General features: G+C 43.9%; 1 protein-coding gene across 1 annotated transcript; it reads left to right on the forward strand.

Moving 5' to 3' along the window:
• Window positions 1-370: 370 nt before the first annotated feature.
• On the forward strand, window positions 371-5,957 carry UTP23 (UTP23 small subunit processome component). The gene is made up of 3 exons (XM_065629241.1): window positions 371-626; window positions 2,737-2,911; window positions 3,801-5,957. The coding sequence occupies exons 1-3, from the start codon at window positions 439-441 to the stop codon at window positions 4,182-4,184; spliced, it is 747 nt and encodes a 248-aa protein (XP_065485313.1). The 5' UTR covers window positions 371-438; the 3' UTR covers window positions 4,185-5,957.
• The last annotated feature ends 14,520 nt before the right edge of the window (window positions 5,958-20,477 follow it).

Raw genomic sequence — 20,477 nt, forward strand, 5'->3', positions numbered from 1 at the left:
CCAGGTCCCTCAGCCGCTCCTCATCAGACTCGTGCTCCAGGCCCCTCACCAGCTTCCTTGCCCTTCTCTGAACTCCCCAGCACCTCAATGTCTTTCCTGTAGTGAGGGGCCCCAAACTCAACACAGGACTGGAGATGCAGCCTCACCAGTGCCGCGTACAGAGGGACAACCGTTCCCCTAGTCCCAATGGCCACCCTACTCCTGACACAAGCCAGGATGCTGTTGGCCTTCTTGGGCACAAGGGCGCTGCTCCCGGGCACGGCGGCACGGTGGGACGCGCCCCGCGGCGAGCGCCCACCCCGCTGCTCCGGCCCCGCCCCTCAGCCCTCCGGGGGCGTGGCCCGCGGCAAGCCCCGCCCCGCCCCGCTCCCCCGCGGCGGCCGGGCCCGGCGCAGCTTCCGGGGGAACCGGCTGCCGTTGCGGGCGGGCGGCGGCGCCATGAAGGTGACGCGGCAGAAGCACGCCAAGAAGATCATGGGCTTCTACAAGCACAACTTCCAGTTCCGCGAGCCCTTCCAGGTGTTGCTGGACGGCACTTTCTGCCAGGCCGCGCTGCGCAACAAGATCCAGATCCGCGAGCAGCTGCCCGGCTACCTGGGCGGCGCTGCGCAGTTCTGCACCACCCGGTAGGGCCGGCGGCAGCCGCGGTGCGCATGCGCGGGGAGACGGGGCTGGAGGAAGGGCTGCAGTGCGCGTGCGCCTGGCGATCGCGTGCTGGCCGCGTGGCGCCCGCGCGGTGCCTCAGTGTCCCCTCAGCGTCCCCTCAGTGTCCCCTCAGCGTCCCCTCGGCGTCCCCTCAGTGTCCCCTCAGCGTCCTCTCGGCGTCCCCTCAGTGTCCCCTCGGCGCCCCCTCGGCCGCCGTGGGGTCGGTGCTGCGGTGGTTGTGGGGCCGAGGGCGGTAGGTGTGGTGAGGAGGGAGCGCCGTGGGCTGTAGGTAACCTGCAGAAGTTACCTACCCACAGAGGTGGCGGATGCCCCATCCCTGGAGACATCCCAAGCCAGGCTGGACGGGGCTCTGAGCAGCCTGATCTGGGTGAAGATGTCCCTGCTCATGGCAGGGGGGTTGGACCTTTGAAGGTCCTTAACAACCCAAACTGTTCTATGAGGGACGGGAGCTTCTTTCAGTACCAGCTGCCTTTTCCTGAAATGGCAGAAGCCGTTGAGGGATGAGGTGGGTCGAGGGGTGACCCCAGTGTGAGAGGGACAGCCGGGTGGGCCCCTGCCTGCGCCCGGTGCCTTCTTGGTGAAGTGTGAACAGACACAAGCTCAGATCTATCAGGCGGGGAGGGGATTGCTGCGCATCTGGAGTTTCAGCTTGTCAGTAAGGGATAGTTTCCAAGGCCGCTGTTCTCAGAGGAGCACAAGGATGTGCTAGACAAAAGCGCGGAGGTAAAACGTGCACACCAAATATCTAAATTGCCTTGAAATTGCTATTTTTTTCAAGTTGACTCACTTGGATTTCTGCAATGACAGAACAGCTAACTGCCCATCTTGGAGGCAAAGTATCAAGGAAATGTATACCCTGGGCTACAAAAGTTAAACACTGAGCCATCTTGCAAAGCATACAGAACTGGCCTGTACTTCTAAACAGGAGAAAGTACCGAGTCACGACTTTACCCGTGAAAGGTTCAGGAGTCACTTTGATCCAAACTGTATTCCAGTCATGTCTAAATGTCACTTCTTGTTTCCTTCTTTCAGCAATATTGGTCTTTTTGACCTGTTTTCGTTTAAGGCAGCTGAACCGACTCATTTTTCCTGCTGTCAGAATGGCAGGTTGGTGAGGCAGCACCTCAGTGGCAAGACCAGAGCTTCCCTGAGGAAATGAGCTGGCTCGCTGTGAGAGTCCTTGCAAAAAGATCAGGCACAAGTCTGCACAAAGACTGTGCTCAAAGGCTAAACTTTCTTCTCTGGAAAACAAAAATAGTTTGTTTAATATCTTGTAGTTATTTTGGAGATAATTGTAAACTAAATAAAAGTTCCAAAGAGATTTCTTGACGTGCTCACTTCTTCTGGTTAATCACCATGCTACCATATCCTTGAAGTGGTATTTCAAGGCCATACGTTCCTACCTCTGTCCACATTGAACAGTAAGACTCAGTGGCTAGAGTAAGTTAGGTTTCATCTCCTGTTCACCTCTGAGTATCGGAGCTAGCATCCTCATAGACTGTACTGAACATCTGCTCTACGTGCTGCTAAGAGGAGGATTTTAGGTTTGCGTTTTGCTGTTTAACTGGAATGTTGTTAAGCCGTAAACTACCAGATCTTTAGTCATACTGGAAGTCTTTTGTCTTTTTTTGCTTGAGTCGGTTGGTTTCTGATAGCAAGTTTGAAGCAATATGATGGATGCTAATACGAGGTTTAACTTGAATGCAGTGATTAATCAGTTTCTGCTAATTCAAGTAATTGTATTTGTGACATAGTAGTTAATATACTAGGTGATATCCAAACGTAAGTGTAATGACTTAACAGTGTCACTGATACAAAATATTTTAAAATCTATTTAATGTAAGTGTTGTTACTGTTTAATCTTGTTTGGAACAGAGGAAATCTTGCTGAAGTCAAGGGTTACCTGGGGATGGGCTACGGCTTTCAGATTACTAGGTGCCATTTACAAATCATGGAGCCTGAACAACTGGGCTTTGTTCGTTCCTAATTAACTCACATCAGCTTTTTGCTGTTGTAAAAGATGTGTAGTTATTTCCTAATTTAGAAACTACTGTTGCTTTTGGTTTTCAGGTGTATTCTAAAAGAGCTGGAATCATTGGGGAAAGCATTGTATGGAGCAAAATTAATTGCCCAAAGATTTGAAGTTAGAAACTGTTCCCACCACAAGGATCCTGTGAGTGGTTCGGCCTGTTTACTGTCGATGATTGAAGAAGGCAACCCTCATCACTTCTTCATCGCTACACAGGTAAATGCTCATGGGAGACATAACTCCATTTCATTCGGAGTGATCCTTTGATACCTAAGGGTAAGGTAACCTACAGAAACCACGATTATGAGATTTTAAATAGCTGTGGGAATTAATCCCACAAAGCCTTACTCATTCTTAAATGTATTTGCTAATTATGAAGTAGAGAATCTTTTGTCTTACTTGAACAAGTAGGTTCTTTGACCCTAGCAGGATATTGCTTAGTTTAGCAGAAAGTGTAGAAAACATACTGACTACCTATTGACATGTAAGAAAACAACTGATGACTGTTAATTTGCATATTGCTTGTGTGTGCATCCCCTGCCCTTAACTGTTTTGCACAGTAGTCTGAAAAGTGAAATCAAGTATTAAATGACCATACAATTCAATTTTAAGAAATTTTACAGGTTTTAACTAGAGAATAAAGTTAGGACTTGTGTACAAATAAGGAAGGCAGGGTTTTTTTAGGTCTGTTCTGGGCACTGTACGTGTAAATTATGTATACAATATATGAAATGGTTTACAGTAAAAGATGTTTTAGTAAGATACAAGGAGTTTAAAATGACTTGCTATGGAAAAAAATATCTTCTTGTGGTGTACTACATACCAATCCACTGGGACTTTTTCCTCAAAAAATGCACATATGATTATACATGCATGAAAAAAGGAAACATTAATAAATTTTCCATCAGAAGTACAGCTAATCAGAAGGGGAGAAATTGAAATTTAAATTGCTCTGATAGGCGCTGCCACGTATATCTGCTAGATTAAGTTTCTTATCTTTTTCATAATATAATTTATCTTCATAGTTTTGTATTAAAAGTAGGTGCATTTGAATTGCAAATAGAATTTAATCCCAAAATATTGACTAAAGTATTTAACTTTGCAGGACCAGGATTTAGCAAACAAAGTGAAAAAGAAGGCTGGCATTCCTCTCCTCTTTATTATTCAGAACACTATGGTGCTAGACAAACCTTCTCCTAAATCTCTGGCATTTGTTCAAAAGTTGCAGATGAATCAGCTTGTTCCAGAGCACCAAAAACAAAGTATTGTTGAGCTTAAAGAAAAAGAAGGACTAGCGAAGCAAGAAGGTGAAAAGAGAAGAAAACGTAAAAGGGCAGGTGGCCCCAATCCTCTCAGCTGTCTGAAGAAGAAAAAGAAGAAAACACAGGAGGGTCAGGAGCCTTCTGCTGAAAAGAAGAAAAGAAAAAGAAAGCGAATTAGGGTTAAAGCAGAAGCCGTGCAGTCAGTGCAGAAGAATGAAGAAGAATGAACCCATCTTTGTAAACAGTGCAGGACTCGAACATTGTTTGAATTTTGCAAAAAGAAAGATTAATAGGCAGTCATGTGAAATGAAGTTGTTAATATTAAAACTTATTTTTACAAGGTGGTGCTGATTATTATTGCATCTCAATATTTGCAGGTTATTATCCTAATAATTTATTCTGTTTTTTAATAACTGAGTTTATGACAATATATGGAAACTCTCATGTTTCATTATTCTCTGCAGCATCTTGATTCCTGCCAGAGTGTTCACATGATCAGTAGCAAAGTTTCTAGAAATGCCTCTTGGGTTTCATATGGGTTTTGGTGGGATCATAGAATCATTTTGGTCAGAAGAGACCCTCAAGATCATTGAGTCCAACTGCTAACCTAACACTGGCATTAGACCATGTTCCTAAGCACCACATCTATGCATCTTTTATGCATCTTTTAGACACCTCCAGGGATGGTGACTCCACCACTTCCCTGGGCAGCCTGTTCCAATGCCTGACAACCTTTTCTGGGAAGAATTTTTCCTAATATCCAGTCTGAACTTCTGCTGGTGCAACTTGAGACCGTTTCCTCTTGTCCTGTCACTTGTTGCTTGGGAGAAGAGACCAACCCCCTCCATGCTACAACCTCCTTTCAGGTAGTTGTAGAGAGCAATAGGGTCTCCCCTGAGTCTCTTTTTCTCCAGGCTGAACAGCCGCAGTTCCCTCAGCCGCTTCTCATCAGACTTGTGCTCCAGACCCCTCACCAGCTTCGTTTCCCTTCTCTGAACTCTGTCCAGCACCTCAATGTCTTTCTTGTAGTGAGAGGCCCAAAACTGAGCACAGTTCTAGACTTCTTCCTCGATCTAGGTTACTATTCTTACTAAAATGAGTTTTGACAGTTGTTCTGTTAACAGAATGTGAAACCTAGAAGAGCAGAGTATCCTATTTATCTGTATTGTTTGAATACAAAAGTTAACTGTTGCAAAGTGACTGGATGCCATCAAGAAGCCCTTTCCAGCCTAAGTTACTCTGTGAAGTCTAAGTGAACCAATATGTCTGTTGTTCGTGATTGTTATCTGTTAAGAAGATCCCAAAAGGTGTGTGATAGTGTTGATATTCCTGACATGCTAATGGCATCCCTGGTGTGTCCCGTTTATCTCTAGTTTACTCTTCTTTTAAATAGGAAGAACACAAGCTGAAAATGCTAAATCAAAGCACTGGCTGACACCTAATGCCATCACAATATAGCACAGCTGGGGAGGAGTCCTGAAACACCACCAGCTGATGGTGTTGGGACTTGCGTCACTGTTCTGCAAGGTTATCAACAGAATAGAACTGGGTTGGAGGAGGGAGCTGCCAAAAATGTTTCAGGTACCTCATTTTCTTTAGTAGTGATTTCCTGAACCTTGCATGTTTGGTGGCTTTAGGAGGCAGAAGTGAGTGACATTATCTGCACAGGCTCTCAAAGATCTGGAGCACATACACAGCTATAATGCACGATGCTTTCTGTTGGCTTTTCAAACTATAAGGAGAATTGTTTCACAGAGTTTGATAAACCAGTTTGAGTGATGAAGCTAGCCGGTCTTAGCAGAAACTGTGGAATTGTTTGTAGAATCTGCTGGTGGAGTACGTTGGTGTGCTCCGCTCTTGCAGCACGGGACACGCTGCTGTAGCCCCCAGTGGACACCAGTGCTCGCACCACAGCTGCTGGGAGGGTACTGAGCCTTCATGGTGCCATCAGAGAGACCACATGTGCCTTGGGAACTGAGTGTGAGAGGGAAGGGTGCTGTGCTCCAGGTGAAAGCTTTAATTAAAAATTTAAAACTGTCTCGCTCATTGTGGTATTGTTCCTACCTTTATTGCTAATAGTGAGTCCTGAGGAGAAATTTAGTAACTCCTTAATACAGCATATTTGTTTATATCACTTTTCTCAAGCTGTCCTATTCCCTTCTCTTTCACTTGCTTGGGCACAGTGCCATGTTAATGTAGTTTTGCTTCCCGTTCCCCGTTAAATATTGCTTATGTTTCTGCCCCCTCCCCAAACACACCCACGAAAGCACTGCTCTAAGTAAAGCTTGGAGCAGACAGCAGAGGTGGTTCATCTTCAAAATTTCATTCAGAGTTGGAAGTATGTTAAAGCCCAGTAACTTTACTAAAAATATTTCAAAAATAGAGCAGAAAACACACCTTAATTATTTAAAATAGCCCCTTTCAGTGCTGTTGAAACACAAAGCTTAAATATATCTCTTTTTTTTTTAAGACTGTAGACAGAAACATAATTACTGCGAAAAGGAATATTTTAACAGTCCTCTAGTAGCAACCACCTTAAGGAATTTAAAACAATATTTATCTGTGTTTCCTTAGTATTTTTTTACCACAAACTGAGTCATGGTGTTGCCATTGGGAAGAACTGGAAAGAAAAGGCAGTGAGCTCTTAAGAGAAAAGCTGTAAAATTTGTCTGCAGCATAGCTGCAGCTCTCCTCCAGCAAGGGAAATAACTTGCCTCTCAGTTTTGGAAGAGAGCTCCTGCCCAGGCAACAAGCAGAGGCAATCAGGCCCTGTGGTGTTACCATTTTGAAATATGTATATAAAAAAGAAAAACACCCTAGTTTCCGAGTAAATCAATCTGCCAAGCCAAAGTTGCCAGGCTGTCACGGTGTAGTGAAATCAATGATGCCAAGAGCCACGTCTGCTGTTGTAGGTGTTCAGCTCCGTGTGCTGCCCAAAGCTGTGGTGGCCAGCCCCTTATTTATCAATAAATGGTCTAGAGATCTGGCCACATCTCTAGCATAGACAGGGTTCCACATGTGGCTTGTCTAATAAAGGTTAGGATCGTTTTGCTGTAGTGTTATGGAGGGACTGGTCTTGGTTTTGAAACTCCAGAAAGCCAGAGGTAAATTAAAAGGCTATTGATTTCCTTTTTTGTCAGACAGGATAAATAGATATTCCGCATCCTATGCAATACCTCACTAAATCTTTTTTTAAAAGAGGGAAATAACCCATGTTGTACTGTACAATGTATGCTCCATGTACAGAGTAATAGAAGAAGAAAATAATGCTTCAGCCACAGTCTGCAGGGCATTAATGCTGAATTCAGGACAGCGTCTCATCTACCAGCAGCAGAAGATATTTACCCAGACTGCCTGCCAATTCAATTGGCTGGATTTATACACTGGTGTGATCCGGTATTGTACAATACATCACTCCCTGAGCATCTGTTAACAACATTAAATAGATGAGTTAATTAGAAGCTTCTGGAACCTGTGATGTTTATGAATCATTAAAGTAAATATGAATATGGTATGACTTGAAAAATAAATACATTCTGGTAGTGAAAGGAAAATAGGATGTCCAGGGCAGTCCTGCTCATTTGTTTTCAGCTACACTGATACAGTGGGAATGACTTCTCCATCAGCATTAGAGTGTTCCTGGAGTTTCTTGAACATGTTCTGTCAGATACAAGATGAAGAACGTCAGAACAATACCATTATTTATACTTATTGCATCTTTCATATAGAACTTTCACAAGCAGCTACTGTATATTTCATACCTCTGTGTGGGCGTAATATCTCACACAGGGAGCAGCCAGAGATACGGCGAATGAACAAATAAGAGCCCCAGCAGGTGTTATCATTTACAATTTCAGGGAGAAAGATTGCAGTGTACTGAGAGAGAATGACAGAAAGTAAAAGTTTGCGTACCCAGAGAGTCAGGAGTGAGACAGAGACTGCACCTTGTGATTTAGGCAGGGCCTAACTAATGCAGTGAGAGGGTCTTGTGATGTATGTCTGGTAATTATTATGTCTGTGCACTCTGAGCTCCAAATTTGTCTTGGAGAGCTCGGCTGTCTGCCCACAGAGGCAGACATTTTGCAAAAGTTGCTTCAGCTTGTTAGAGAACAGACAGGCTGGGCTCTCTCAGAGGGACTTTATTTTCTTTATTTTCTGTTTTCTTCTGCAGTTGAGAGGGAGAGAGAGCATGCAGCTGCACTCCACGTACAGATACGGGGAAACAAGGAAGCTGTTAACAAGGGTCCAATTAAAAACAACCCAGAGCCAAAAGCTGGGAGGAAGAAAAGAGACAGCAGATTAGTCACTGGGGTTTAAAAGAAACCAAGGAAGAGAGAAAAATATTTGGGGTGGGTTCTGGGTGTTAACTAGAGGGAGGAATTGGTCAGTAGCAAAAGGTGAACCAGAAATGGCTTAGCAGTAAAGGAGAGTAGGGAGCAGAATAATAAACCATAAACAAATAATAAAAAAATCTTCATGATTCCCTTAAGAAAACTTCACTGCCCTTTCTGGCTCAGTTTCTGCCTTTCCAAAGCAGGGAACTGACTGACTAACCCGCTCACAGATCCCACGCTGGTAGCCCAAGAGTTCCCGCAGAGTGTCGGTCTCACGATGCCAAACACTCCTTTTATTCATGGTTTTTCAATATCAAACACTTTGCAGCACTGGCAGGTTTGCAGCCAAATCCTTCTTCTGTAGAGCTCGCCTGACTTTGCAGGTGGCTCACTGCCTGGCACGCAGATATTACATCCAGGGGCAACGTTACTCATGCCATTATTGATAGGGTGAATCCATGTAGTTAATTGCTCCTGAAGGTACTCGCAGCAATAGCCTGGGATAAACCGAGACTCTTCTGGCTGCGGAAATCATGACCCGAAGCATGGTATGGGGTTTTTTAAGCCTAATCTCCTTCCAGGAACTCAGTAGGGGACTTCAAAGTTTCTTGTTGCAGTCTTGACTTCTAGTTGATCCAGGATGATCTTTTTGCCATGTTCATTCCTCTGGGGCCAAAGATGCTATGACTGATTTGACTCTTCAGGGCAGTTACTGTTTCAGACTGTCCTGGAGAAACACTGAGGACATTTTTCACTTTGTGAATTGGCACCCGTTTCGACAGGCAGGTTTTCAGAAAAAATGAAGAGAGCAGTTTTCTAGAATTCCTGGCTCCATCTTTCATCCCCTGAGTTCTCTGTCAGTTCTCAAGAATACAAGCAGGGCTGTTCTGGGATGGTCCAAAAATCTGCCTAGCCCAGCATCATGCCTCCAATAGTGGCTGAAAGCTGTTCCTCAGGAATAGGATGAAAATAGACAAAACATTTTTCTGGTACTTCCCTGGATTACTTTCCGGCTTGCTGATGATTTGTTAGAGAGTTCCTGACCCAGGAAAAATATTTTGTTTTTAACAGTGCACAATGACTTTCTGCTTCACTAATTTGTCCAGTCTCTCCTTGAGACCTCTAATTCTCTGTGATAAGGAGTGGCACAACTTGAACACATCTTACGAAAAATACGTTCATGTGTCTGTTTTGAATGTGCTACCTACCAGCTAGTCCTTGTAATGGGTGAAACATTTAAGCAGTCATTCCTTAGTCACCCTTCCCATGCCACTCGTGACTGCATAGACCTCTGTGATATTTCCCCTCATTTGTCTGTTTTCCAGACTGAAAGGTCTTCTGCGTCGCAAATAGCAGCACCTAACAGGAAAACAGATTTGAACTTATTCAAGCCCATTTGAGAAGACCAGAGTGTCTCTGCTTTCTGCTGGATGTTCTTCAAAGAGCAGCATAGACAAGAAGAGTCTTGTGAGAAAAGGCACAGGACAGGAACATTCAGCCCCTGGTTTGCCACCAGCTCCCTGGTTGCCTGAGCTGAATGCCGTTGCCCTGGGACGCGTCTTGGCTTCTCTCCTGTGGAATGATGCTGTAAGTATTTCCCTGAGCTCACAAGCTTTTCAGAGGTTGGGATGACTAGCACAGACAAGTCAACTGGCTACTGGGCTGATACTGTTGTAAGACCCCAATACACAGTAAATGCTAAATAAAACTCAGCCACGCACAAGATTTATGGTTGTAAACCTGTACCCTACATTACGGATGGAAATTAGAATTTGAATAGAATAGAATTATAGAACAGCCCAGGCTAGAAGAGATCTCAAAAGATCATCTGGTCCAACTTTTCATGGGAAAAGGAATCTAGATGAGATTATCTAGCACCCTGTCCAATCACATCTTGAAAACCCCCAGTGATGGGGACTCCACCATGTCGCTAGAGAAGTTGTTCCAGTGAATGACTGTTCTTCTGTAAAAAATTTCTTTCTTATGTTGTTATGAAACATATGCCAGTGCAACTTATACCTGTTGCCCCTTGTCTTCTTCATGTGGCTAGTTGTGAAAAGAGAGCCTCCATCCTCTTTGCAGCTGCTCTTTAATACAGGAATACTGTGATGATGTCCCACCTGAACCTTCTCCAGGGAGAAATGACCTAACTCATCAGTCTTTCCTCACAGAGTAGCTTCTCCAGCCTTTTGGTCATTTTGGTGGCCCTCTCTTGGACCCTCTCCAGTCTGTTTGTGCCTTTCTTGAATTGTGGGGACAAGATTGGTGCTATCAGAATCCAGGCAGGCCTGCCAAGCTTCTGAGTTGAAGACAGTAAAATTAAAATGGGGATATTACATTCATACAAATCACTGTTCTGTGCCAAGCTGTGAACTTTTTCCATCTACCTGGCTTTTTGTGATGTCTGGGGGACCTGATTTCAAGTCTGTATTTACTTCTTAATGCTATTGAGAACTAGAACATTATTAATACATGTGCTTAACCATATCAAAATGGCAAACAATTAGCTTCAGTTATGTAAAATATCTGAGGGATGTTTAATTTATTAGATTTTTAATTGGTCTCTCTGTGTAATAGACTAAGGAAAAAGTAAGAAATAAGGCTGTGTAATTCATCTGAAAAAATCTTGTTTCCTCCCCTCATTCTTCCCTTTTCAACTATTGAGATTTTTAATTTTTTTTCCTCTTGTTGTTATTTATAACTTATTTAATTATCTGCTTTGGAGTAATTTTTGGTGGATACTTGCCAGTTTACTAATATTCGCTGCCCACTACCTGATGGTGTCACAAACACACCATCTGTTCACTTGTGCCTTCCAAAAGTCTCTGAAGTAGCTACTCAAGCTGCAGGTGGTAGGATTGCTCAAAATCACATAATCACCCAACTTCTAAATAAAAAAACTTTTCCTTCATGTATGCTTTTTTTTAAGTGGCATTTGATTAAGGCTTTCTCAGCTCCCCTCCTTTTATACATGAACTTAACTCCACCACAAAGCTGGTACCATTATGCTGAAGACCAATGCCCTGCTTTCACTTTTTTGTTTGTGTGGGGTTTTTTTTTTTATTTTCTGGAGGATTTCCCAGCATTTTTTATCCATGATTGGGCCAAAACTGTGTGCCCCAGTCCCCGAGCACATTTCTCTTGATATCCTACTCACCTGCCTACTGGTAAGCACCACTTGTCTGGTGTATTTGAGAGTGACATGAACAGCACTTCTCTTTGGCTGTACCCCTGCACCAGCATCTCTGCATCCGATTCCCCCTGCCTTTGCATCTCCTTTCCCCTCTTCTCCTCTCACTCCTCCATCCCCTTCCAGGTTTTATCCTCTATGAAAACAACAGAAAAACCTGTGGGATTTAGGTCCATGAGCATACGAGGCCTAAGAACCGTGAACTGAACAGAGCTGCCACTTCCCAGATGGAGAACAAGAACTGGGGGAAGGAACTGGATGCGTTTACATCTATAGGTAGTTTGGGCCCAGAAAAGAAAATCTAACACTTAAAAAAATCCATAACACTAATAGTTACTAAGTTTAAGTAAGTTGAAGTATACCTAAGTTACTAAGTTTACTGAAGTAAAACCTTAAGACTGGAAATTCTGCTCTTCAGTTCAGAGCAGAAGGACCAGCTGATAAATGTACAGTACTGTCCTGAAAACATTTACTCTTCATTGATACCCTTGGTTTTGTGACTGTCCTTATCTGACTGTCTTGCTGGTAAACTTTTGCAAGAATGCATTTATGATCACCGTGTCCTTGTAGAATCACATGAGACTTTCCCAATTATGCATGGGAAATTACCTGTTATCTTATCTAGAATGAGCTCCCCAATGGTGTTGGGCAGCTAACGCACCCCAGAGTACTTAGGCATGTAAATGACTTTGTAAAACTCAATCTTGGATCATCTTTCTGCCAGATTATGGCTGGGAGAGTGGATCTGGAATCTGGGAACACTGGCTCAGCTCGCTGCTCGTACAGGACAGTGCTTGCAGCTCGGCTGTTTTGTGGCTGCTGTGCCCTTTCCTTCGGTTACTAGTTAATTAATGCCTGTTACAACATTTTCAAATAAGAAATCTCAGTAGGTTACAAGAATAATAGTAGAATTCTTTTAAAAGGGAAAAAAAAGCAATATTTTTGGTGGGATAGTGGGTATCTCTACAGTCTTTTACTTCAACTTTGTGAAATGGCCAGTGTTATTTCTGCGACTGAAGATTAATTTCTGTGCCATTATCAAATGTAACTCTTGAGGATTTAATTGCATTTATATCCCATATCGAAGTCCTATTTATATAATCAAGCAATCGGGAACAGATAAACCCCTTCTTGGGAAACCTCTGCTGCTCAACAATATTTGACTTTGCCTCAGACAGGTTATGGCCCCCTGGGAACTGAGGAGCTCACTAAAACACCATTTGTAATGCAACGTGACAAATCCTGGAGCCAGGGCGATAATCTCTGCAAACTCTGTACAAACAATCCCCCTGTCTCAGCAGAAGTGATTAATGGGCTCTGCAGAATCAGCGTACGGCCCTCTGTATTAATTACTTTGGAGGGACGTGAAATAGAAACCCCAAAGCCTGCGAGGGCTCCGGGGAGGGCCGGGGGATTTGCGAGGCCAGGCTGGACATGGAGCCCCGCGCTCCAGCTGCAAAGTGAAGGGTGTGGGGCAGCCAGAGCCCCCGGGAGCCCCGGGGACGGGCCGAGGTGACAGGGGGTCCCTAAGGTGTAGCTCTGGGGGAGCCTGAACTTCGCCTGTGCTCAGCACAACGAGTGGGGTCACGCTGGCTTGTCTGGACAAGGAGCCGCTTCTGCCTGCAGCTCTGCTCCTTTGGGCGCTGCCGGCCCCCAGGTCAGAACCGAGGTGCCGGTGGATGAGAAAATCTCTGCCAAGCCTGGATTTAAAGAGAAGATGGGGAGAGCAGTCAGGTGGGGACCAGGAGCTGGCGGGGATGTGGTTCTTCAGAGGGGACTGTGGTTTGCAATATTCCCTCTGCCTCTGCTGTAAGTGACGTGATTTAAAATGCATAAGCCTTTTGTAAGTTATTGCAGCTCTACTGCAACAAGTGAAACCGTGCCAGTTTATCTCCAGGGAAGATCTAAGCCTAAATATTTTACAGAGAAGGAAAGAAGATGAGGAAAGAAGTGTGCATTTATCTTTCCAGTACGTTCTCTGGGCCTCATCCAAGGGGAAAACATCTACATCTTGTCTCAGGACCTTTAAATCCCAGCTGTGGGACTCTGGTTAGAGACCCCCACGGAAAAGTCTTAATGAATTTACCATGAATTTTTTCTAATTCATTAAAAATATGTCAAATCCAGTAAAGCATGCTAGTCGACCTGTATATTTTTCATTTCTCCTGTAGAAGTCTATGGCAGGGATATCACTGCCTGCTCAGCCATCTCAAGTTACTCAGTGATGGCACAACCCCAACAGCTCTGCCAGACATGATGTATTTATGCCCAGCAGGCTGAACTCCCAGTCGTTACACCACAAAAGTGATTTCAGCTGGAAGAAATCATTTGGCCATTCTGACTGGTGTGAGCTGGTGACCACACAGGACTTCCCTGCACTCGGGCAGGAATTATATTGATTATTGATGGTACTACATCAGATGCGGAGCCACCCTGACTGAGAGAGATTTGACCCTCTCTCCCGTGTAATACTCTGTGCCTGTGATGATGGACCCCAGAAAAGGAGGGGCACAGTTCCCAAAGGCAGAAATAACTTTTCCAGTTTACATGCAAAGCGTACAAAATTGCAGCATTTTGGCTTCCTTGTCTTGTGCTTATCATAATGTCCTAATCAATTCTTAAGAAGTGTGTTTGTCTGATGGTCACCCTATTAACTGAAGCAATATGCCAAAACAGATAAAACATAGGACAAGATACCTACTGGGACACTTTGCACAGTAGGATGCTTAGTACTAGGGGTTATTTAACCATAGAGAAATGAATAGGACAATTTTTCACTTGCTCAAAGTACCCACTCATTAGGCATTACACCTGGTTTCTAAAGGCACTGATCTGCATGAGAGTTAGAAACTCAAAAGCTTACAAATCAGCTGTACTAAAAATCCTACAAGTTGTCTGTCAGGATCTTCAAAGCATCATTAAAAATATGGCTCTTGAAACTTCACCAGTGAAGCCTGAAGTAAATCTCCACAGGTAAAAGCTCACTGTTTTCTTTGCACTACTCTGTCTTGAGAAGAAAATGGGTGAAATGTTTGGAAAACAGCGTAGCATTTAGCTTTACAGAGTATGTTGTCCTGAAATTGCCTAAAGAAGGCAGAGCATCAAGAAAGCCACAGCTACAGTAAGGAGAATAAGGTATCTCTTCTGAGAAACGAGACAGCTTGAATTTTAAAGGGACTTTAAATAAAACAAGCAATAAACTAAAATGATGATTCTAAACTGTTCTGAAGTCTTGCCACTTATTTGGCTGATTAGTGGGCAGGGAGGGCAGGGAGGTCAGTCTGTGCAGGGGCACTTAGTCCAGAAGGTCTGGAGGGAGGATGCACTGTGACATCCACAAACAATTTCATGGACATTTTATACTGGAATAACAAATTCAGAGTTGTGGAGACATTAAAAAGTGTCTTGTGGGATAGTGAAATAATTTCTCCCCGAGTCAGAGAGGTCAGAAGAGCATAGCCTGGCAGTTTGCTGATGGGAACAAGCACTTGGGGAAGGGAAAGAGCTCTTGGGCTGGGGGCAGCGGGGTCCTCTGTGTATGACTTCTTCTGCACCTCGTGGAAGGAGTCTTTATTCTTCTCTGGGAAGTTTCTAGCTTTTGTGGTATTCGGAGAGAACAGTTAACCTGTAACCGCTGGCAGCAGCCACGCATGAAGAGGCCGTGTTAGAGAGGAACGGCTGAGAACTCTCTAAATTACATTTCTTCAAAATGAAACAGGATGACATTACAATGTCTCCTTGGCATGGGCCTAAAACCAAAATAATTCTTCCCCGGCTAAGTAATTTCATGCACTGGTTAGACTACAGCCTGCAGCCTCAGATGGAAAGGAAGCTGGCTTTTCCTTAAATTCTGTCCTTTGCCCTCGTGAGAGCTTGAAACAGGACTAACACAAAGTAATTATTTCCATTGCCAACCTCGGCCTCCAGTTTGATTACTCGCTGCATTAATTTAGTGATTCAGTGATTTGAACCCATCGGTTTATTGATTTAGTCTTAATAGGAATCCTGATGCACTCACAGGATTGTTCCATTTTTAATTAACTTAGCAAAATTGTAGCAGATTAACCCTTGCTGCCTTAAGAGTAAACTCCCTTGCTTATTTTTTTCAATAAAACCCATTCCAGTAAAACTCAGCACGCCAGTTTATTCTGTCAGACTGCTCCATGGGTCAGAAGCCCAAGTGCACATCTAATTTAGAATAAAGTATTTCCAGGCCACTTGATTCTTCCTTCAGATTAGTATGAATCCCTCATATAATACATGGAGGGTGAGAGTGGCACAGAAGGGAGCGTGGAAAACAAAGCCAAACGGGAAAAAGACCCACTTTCTCATACTACTTATTTTTGCAGAAACATGCTATTCAGGCATGTAATTATTTCTAACTTAGCTACTGACAGGTAGAAAAGATTCAGAAACACAATTTAGGCATGGACAAAACAACTGTTCTTACTGGTAGATAGATTTCCAGGTGTCAGACTATTCAGTAGGGTGACTTTAAATAATGGTCATAGTTCATATTTATACAGTACCTTACAGTCCGCTCTGCCTTCTGTCACATTTGATAAGGAAATAGTCCACTTACTGTATTGAAATTTCAACCACAAGCCTCTGTAGAGAGTAATCATACATTTTTAGGGCATTTTCCGTTCTGGCTATCTGGTGCTATTATTGAACTTTTCAACTCATTGCCCATACTTTTTGCAGCATGAGCATGCCTTTTATTTCTTTCTCAGCACTCTTTGTGGCAGCTGTTGCTCACAGAAATTTCCAATACTGGATGCCCAGGTACGAAGTACAGCTGCACAGTCCAGGCATATGGACCTCATACCTTAAACAGGGAGCTCCTATACATACTGTGTGCATCCTTCTGCCTTGCTCAGAAAGATACTGGTTTCCTCCTTCAGTTTCTCTGGCCTTACATGTATCATATTTACATCTGGTACTCCTGTTTTTCTGAACCAGAGCCAAAACAAATTCCCCAGAGGCTGAATACATGTGTTTGTAGATGAAAAGCTCTATGACTTGGTTCTCATATTTGATTTTCTGAATCAAACAATGCATAGAAAGAAGGGGGATAATGGGTGTGTTGTTTCCCTAGAAAGAGTAGGATGTCTATAAATGAAAAGATGGGTAAGAAATAACCAGAAATTGCCAGCATGTTGATGCAGCTCAATTTCAGTCTCCAAAACTACAAGCGAGAAAATGAACTGCATCTCAATAACTCATAAAAGAAACTGAGGCATTGACTACGATGAGCTTGAAGCTGCTCTAATTAAATCATTCCATCAGATGTGTGCAAATACCTGGAAGAGAAAAACAGCTGGTGCAAAGACCCTGGGGTAAATTGCTCACCAAAGTAACTGAAACTGCAGAAATACGTCAAATTCGTTCAAATTTCAAGGAGAAAAGACAGCTGCTGACCACACTGGTGCAAAGGAAAAGGTGACTGCCAAAAAAAATCAAAGGCTATGAGCCGTGAAACATCCACAGCATCAACAAAACAGATTCTCTCTTCTCAGCAGCTCTCGCTGGGACTTTTGCCGCTTCTGGGAGCTCGCAGGATGGAGGAAAACTGGTGCCTGGAAGTTTCCCCGAGCTGGTCCTGCACGTTGACACAGAAAGGAGCCTCCACTGATGACAAGGCTGCTCCAAGCAAGACCCTGCTGGTCCTGCTGCTGTGGCTGGGGACTGCTGGGACCTGCCCTGGGACTCTGCAGGGACGGCGGATGACGGGGAGGGAAGGTGGCTTCGGTCGGCACTTGGCACACTTTGCCAGAAGCCAGCACAGCAGCCTCAAGGCTTTTGTTTGCCTCTATTTGATGTGTTATTGTAATGCTGTCAATATTTGAGCTAATTTTTGATGCAGAACGAGTCCATCTGCTCTCTGCTAATGGAAATATTTCATTTATTCTCGTGCTTTTCCCAGTGTTCAAACTTGGGCTGCTGAGAGAGCTCAAAGGTAATCCTGTGCATCTTGTGAGTGGGAAAGAGCAAACAAAAAGGGCACAGCACTGCTCACGCACTCATTTATCCCTTCACAAATCCATGCTTTCCTGATAGAGTGCTTTACAAACTAATATTGTACGCCAAAAAGATTAAGCTTTTGAAATGAAGGAAGCAGTTGGGTCACAGCTTGGTGTGCACTGGGTGAACAGTAACTGGAAAAAAGCCTGCTTAATATCAAATACAATGGCAACTTTACAACATATTGTAGGAGGCACTTGATTTTTTAAAAATCTTGTACGATGGACCACCCTCGCTCTATTCACATATACGCACAAATAAATTAGATGATACCTAATTTTCTGTATCTCCCATGGAAGGGTAAGTGGCTGGGTGAAAGCCAGAAGAATTGTGTTTCCAGAAAGTCCCCATAGTTCCAGTTCAAAGCTCAGATCAAGAAGGTATTCCTGTGCCTTAGAATAAAGACTTGTAAATATGTACTTGCCACCTGATTCTCTTTGTAATATAACCAGGGGGTATGTCTCAACAAGTGATAATTGGAAAACAACCGCATTTGAGAAATCACCTTCCTTCAGAAAGCAGACAGACAAAAATAGAGCGGAGCAGATCACAGCCCAGGGTGCTCCAGGATCTTTCCACATGAATGAGAGCGGGTGGAAATGAAATGGCAAAATCAGAGCTGCTGACAGCCTGCCTGCCTGCTAGATGTGACCTGCAAATGGATTTTAAAACATTTCCAACTACTATCACAATTTAAGCTGCATACCCTTGTTACTGGCACACAGAAGGACGTTTTAGAGGGAAACAGGTAGCTTTTTTTTCTGGCTATGCCTCTTAGTAGGTATCAGGTATCCCCAGACTCCTTGCCTTGGTCTGTGGTATCTGCTATGCATCTTTCAGTGCCAAGCACTCCCATTTCAAGTTCAGCAAATCATTTTAGGAATAATGAAACTTCCGTTTCCATCAGATGTGAAAGCAGCCCTGGCTTGGTGCTAAGCAGCAGGATCCATTGTGTGGGTTAGAGCTTGGCAGGAGGAGGTGGGCAGGATGGGTTTCAAGCAGGTATCGTAGAATCATAGAATAGTTTGAGCTAGAAGGGACCTTCAAAGCTCATCTAGTCCAACCCCCTGCAATGGGCAGGGACATCTTCAACTAGACCAGGTTGCTCAGAGCCCCGTCCAGCCTGGCCTTGAATGTCTCCAGGGATGGGGCATCTGTCACCTCTGTGGGCAACATGTTCGAGTGCCTCACCATCCTCATTGTAAAAGATTTGCCCGCGTGTCTTTTAAAACCTGAAAGACACCATCACTTCCACCTATCTTGTTCAACCTGAAAAAAATTAATGGATAATCTTCCTTCTCTGGACTATGGTTTTAATTGCACCAGTCATTTGTAGTGTTTGGTAGGTTTATATTTCAGGGGCAGGAGGTACGTCTCTGTGCTCCTGTCTCAGGTAGTGGTCACGGCGTGGGTGGTGGGTCAGATGAGGAGGCTCCTGCTCGAACTCCCATCTTCCCTGCCAGCAGAAGCAAAAGGGCAGCACGTAAGTTAACGGACCAAACTGGCCAATGACCTCATAATAATGTTTGAGTGTTGTGTTCTCTCAGCATGAGAAATATCCATATCCACCGGTTTCCTTAATCCTGACAGTTTCTGACAGTGTCACTTATTAACCTTGTTGTAAACTACCAGGTTTATAAATACACTTTGAAGAGGAACATTGGGGCTTGCCTGGGAATGGGTGACTGGGTGAGATTATTAAACCTTCTTTGGCACAGAGAGGAGTAAGGAGAGGGTGAGCGGGCGGCCAGTGCCAGCCCAGTGCAGTTCCCTGGGGTGACAGCAGCACTTGGTTGCAGAGGGTCACATCTGCCCACACGGTCATCCAGTCGGGTGATGAAAACCATCGTTCCACAACATTTCTGTTCATTACAGCACCTGGTCACGAGTAAGAGAGAGCAATGACACAGCACTGGGTCCTGTGGGACACGATCACCAAGACCATAGGGTGTCCCCTGGACAGCCCAGCTCCATGGTCCCAAACTCCAGGACCGAAGCTCCAGCTTCCTTTGGGAAATTTCCACTCGCTTCAACAGCCTTGGCATTTCAGCTAATTTTTGCTTCATATGACAAGATGTGATCCCAGAGTGATTTTTTTGGTCCATGTAGCAAAGTTTTCACTAGTACTGGGTAGACTTTCACCTGCCTTTGGCCTAGAGCAGGTGAGATCTCTGTACCTGGGCAGAGAGAAAGAAACATTTAACCCACAGTCTGAATTTAATAAAGGAAAAGAAAGAAAAAAAAGAAGGAATAGAAGAAGACACAGCCACAGCTGAGGAGGCTAGGACACCTGAAATGAGAAAGTCCTGAGGAAATGGAGTATTAGAAAGACAATGGGTCAAAGCTGTACAATGAATTTATGACCAGGCTCTGTTATTTTTTACATAATTGTGTAATCCATCGCAGGGATGTTTTCTCTAAATAAGTGAAGTATACAGCAAACTGCCTTTACAGTTATGTGCACATAGAGGAGTAAAATACCTTATCTTAATTTTTGTCAGAAATTTCTGAGTATCCTAAGAACAGGCGTTTTTTTCTGATTCCATTCGCTGTAGAAACATTCTTTTTCACCTGTTTTGTAATAACCCTGCTCTGAAGGTGGGACATCAGTTGGATTCATTGTACTTCATTTATCAAGTCTGCAAAGATACACAGAAGACATCCCTCAAGGGATGGGAAGTTCTGATATTCAGAGAAATAAAATTTAATATGTACTTTGCTGGTGTAATGGAAAATTTTATTACTTTCAGAAATATATTTCAAGTCAGGAGACAAAGGTTTTAGGCAGATCTTTCAGAGAAAATTGTGGTTTGTTGAAAATGGATATAAAAATAGATTCAGTCTCTTCCCATACATTAATGCAACATACTTTGGTCTGCTTCAAGAAGTCTGACCAGCTTTTGAAAAATGTGAGCTTGCATGATCGATAGTGAGGTTTATCAGGGGACAGCCTACAGGTAAGCCCAGTGTTT

This window comes from Caloenas nicobarica, chromosome 2 (assembly GCF_036013445.1).
Source record: "Caloenas nicobarica isolate bCalNic1 chromosome 2, bCalNic1.hap1, whole genome shotgun sequence".
In the NCBI taxonomy this organism is placed as follows: Eukaryota; Metazoa; Chordata; class Aves; order Columbiformes; family Columbidae; genus Caloenas; species Caloenas nicobarica.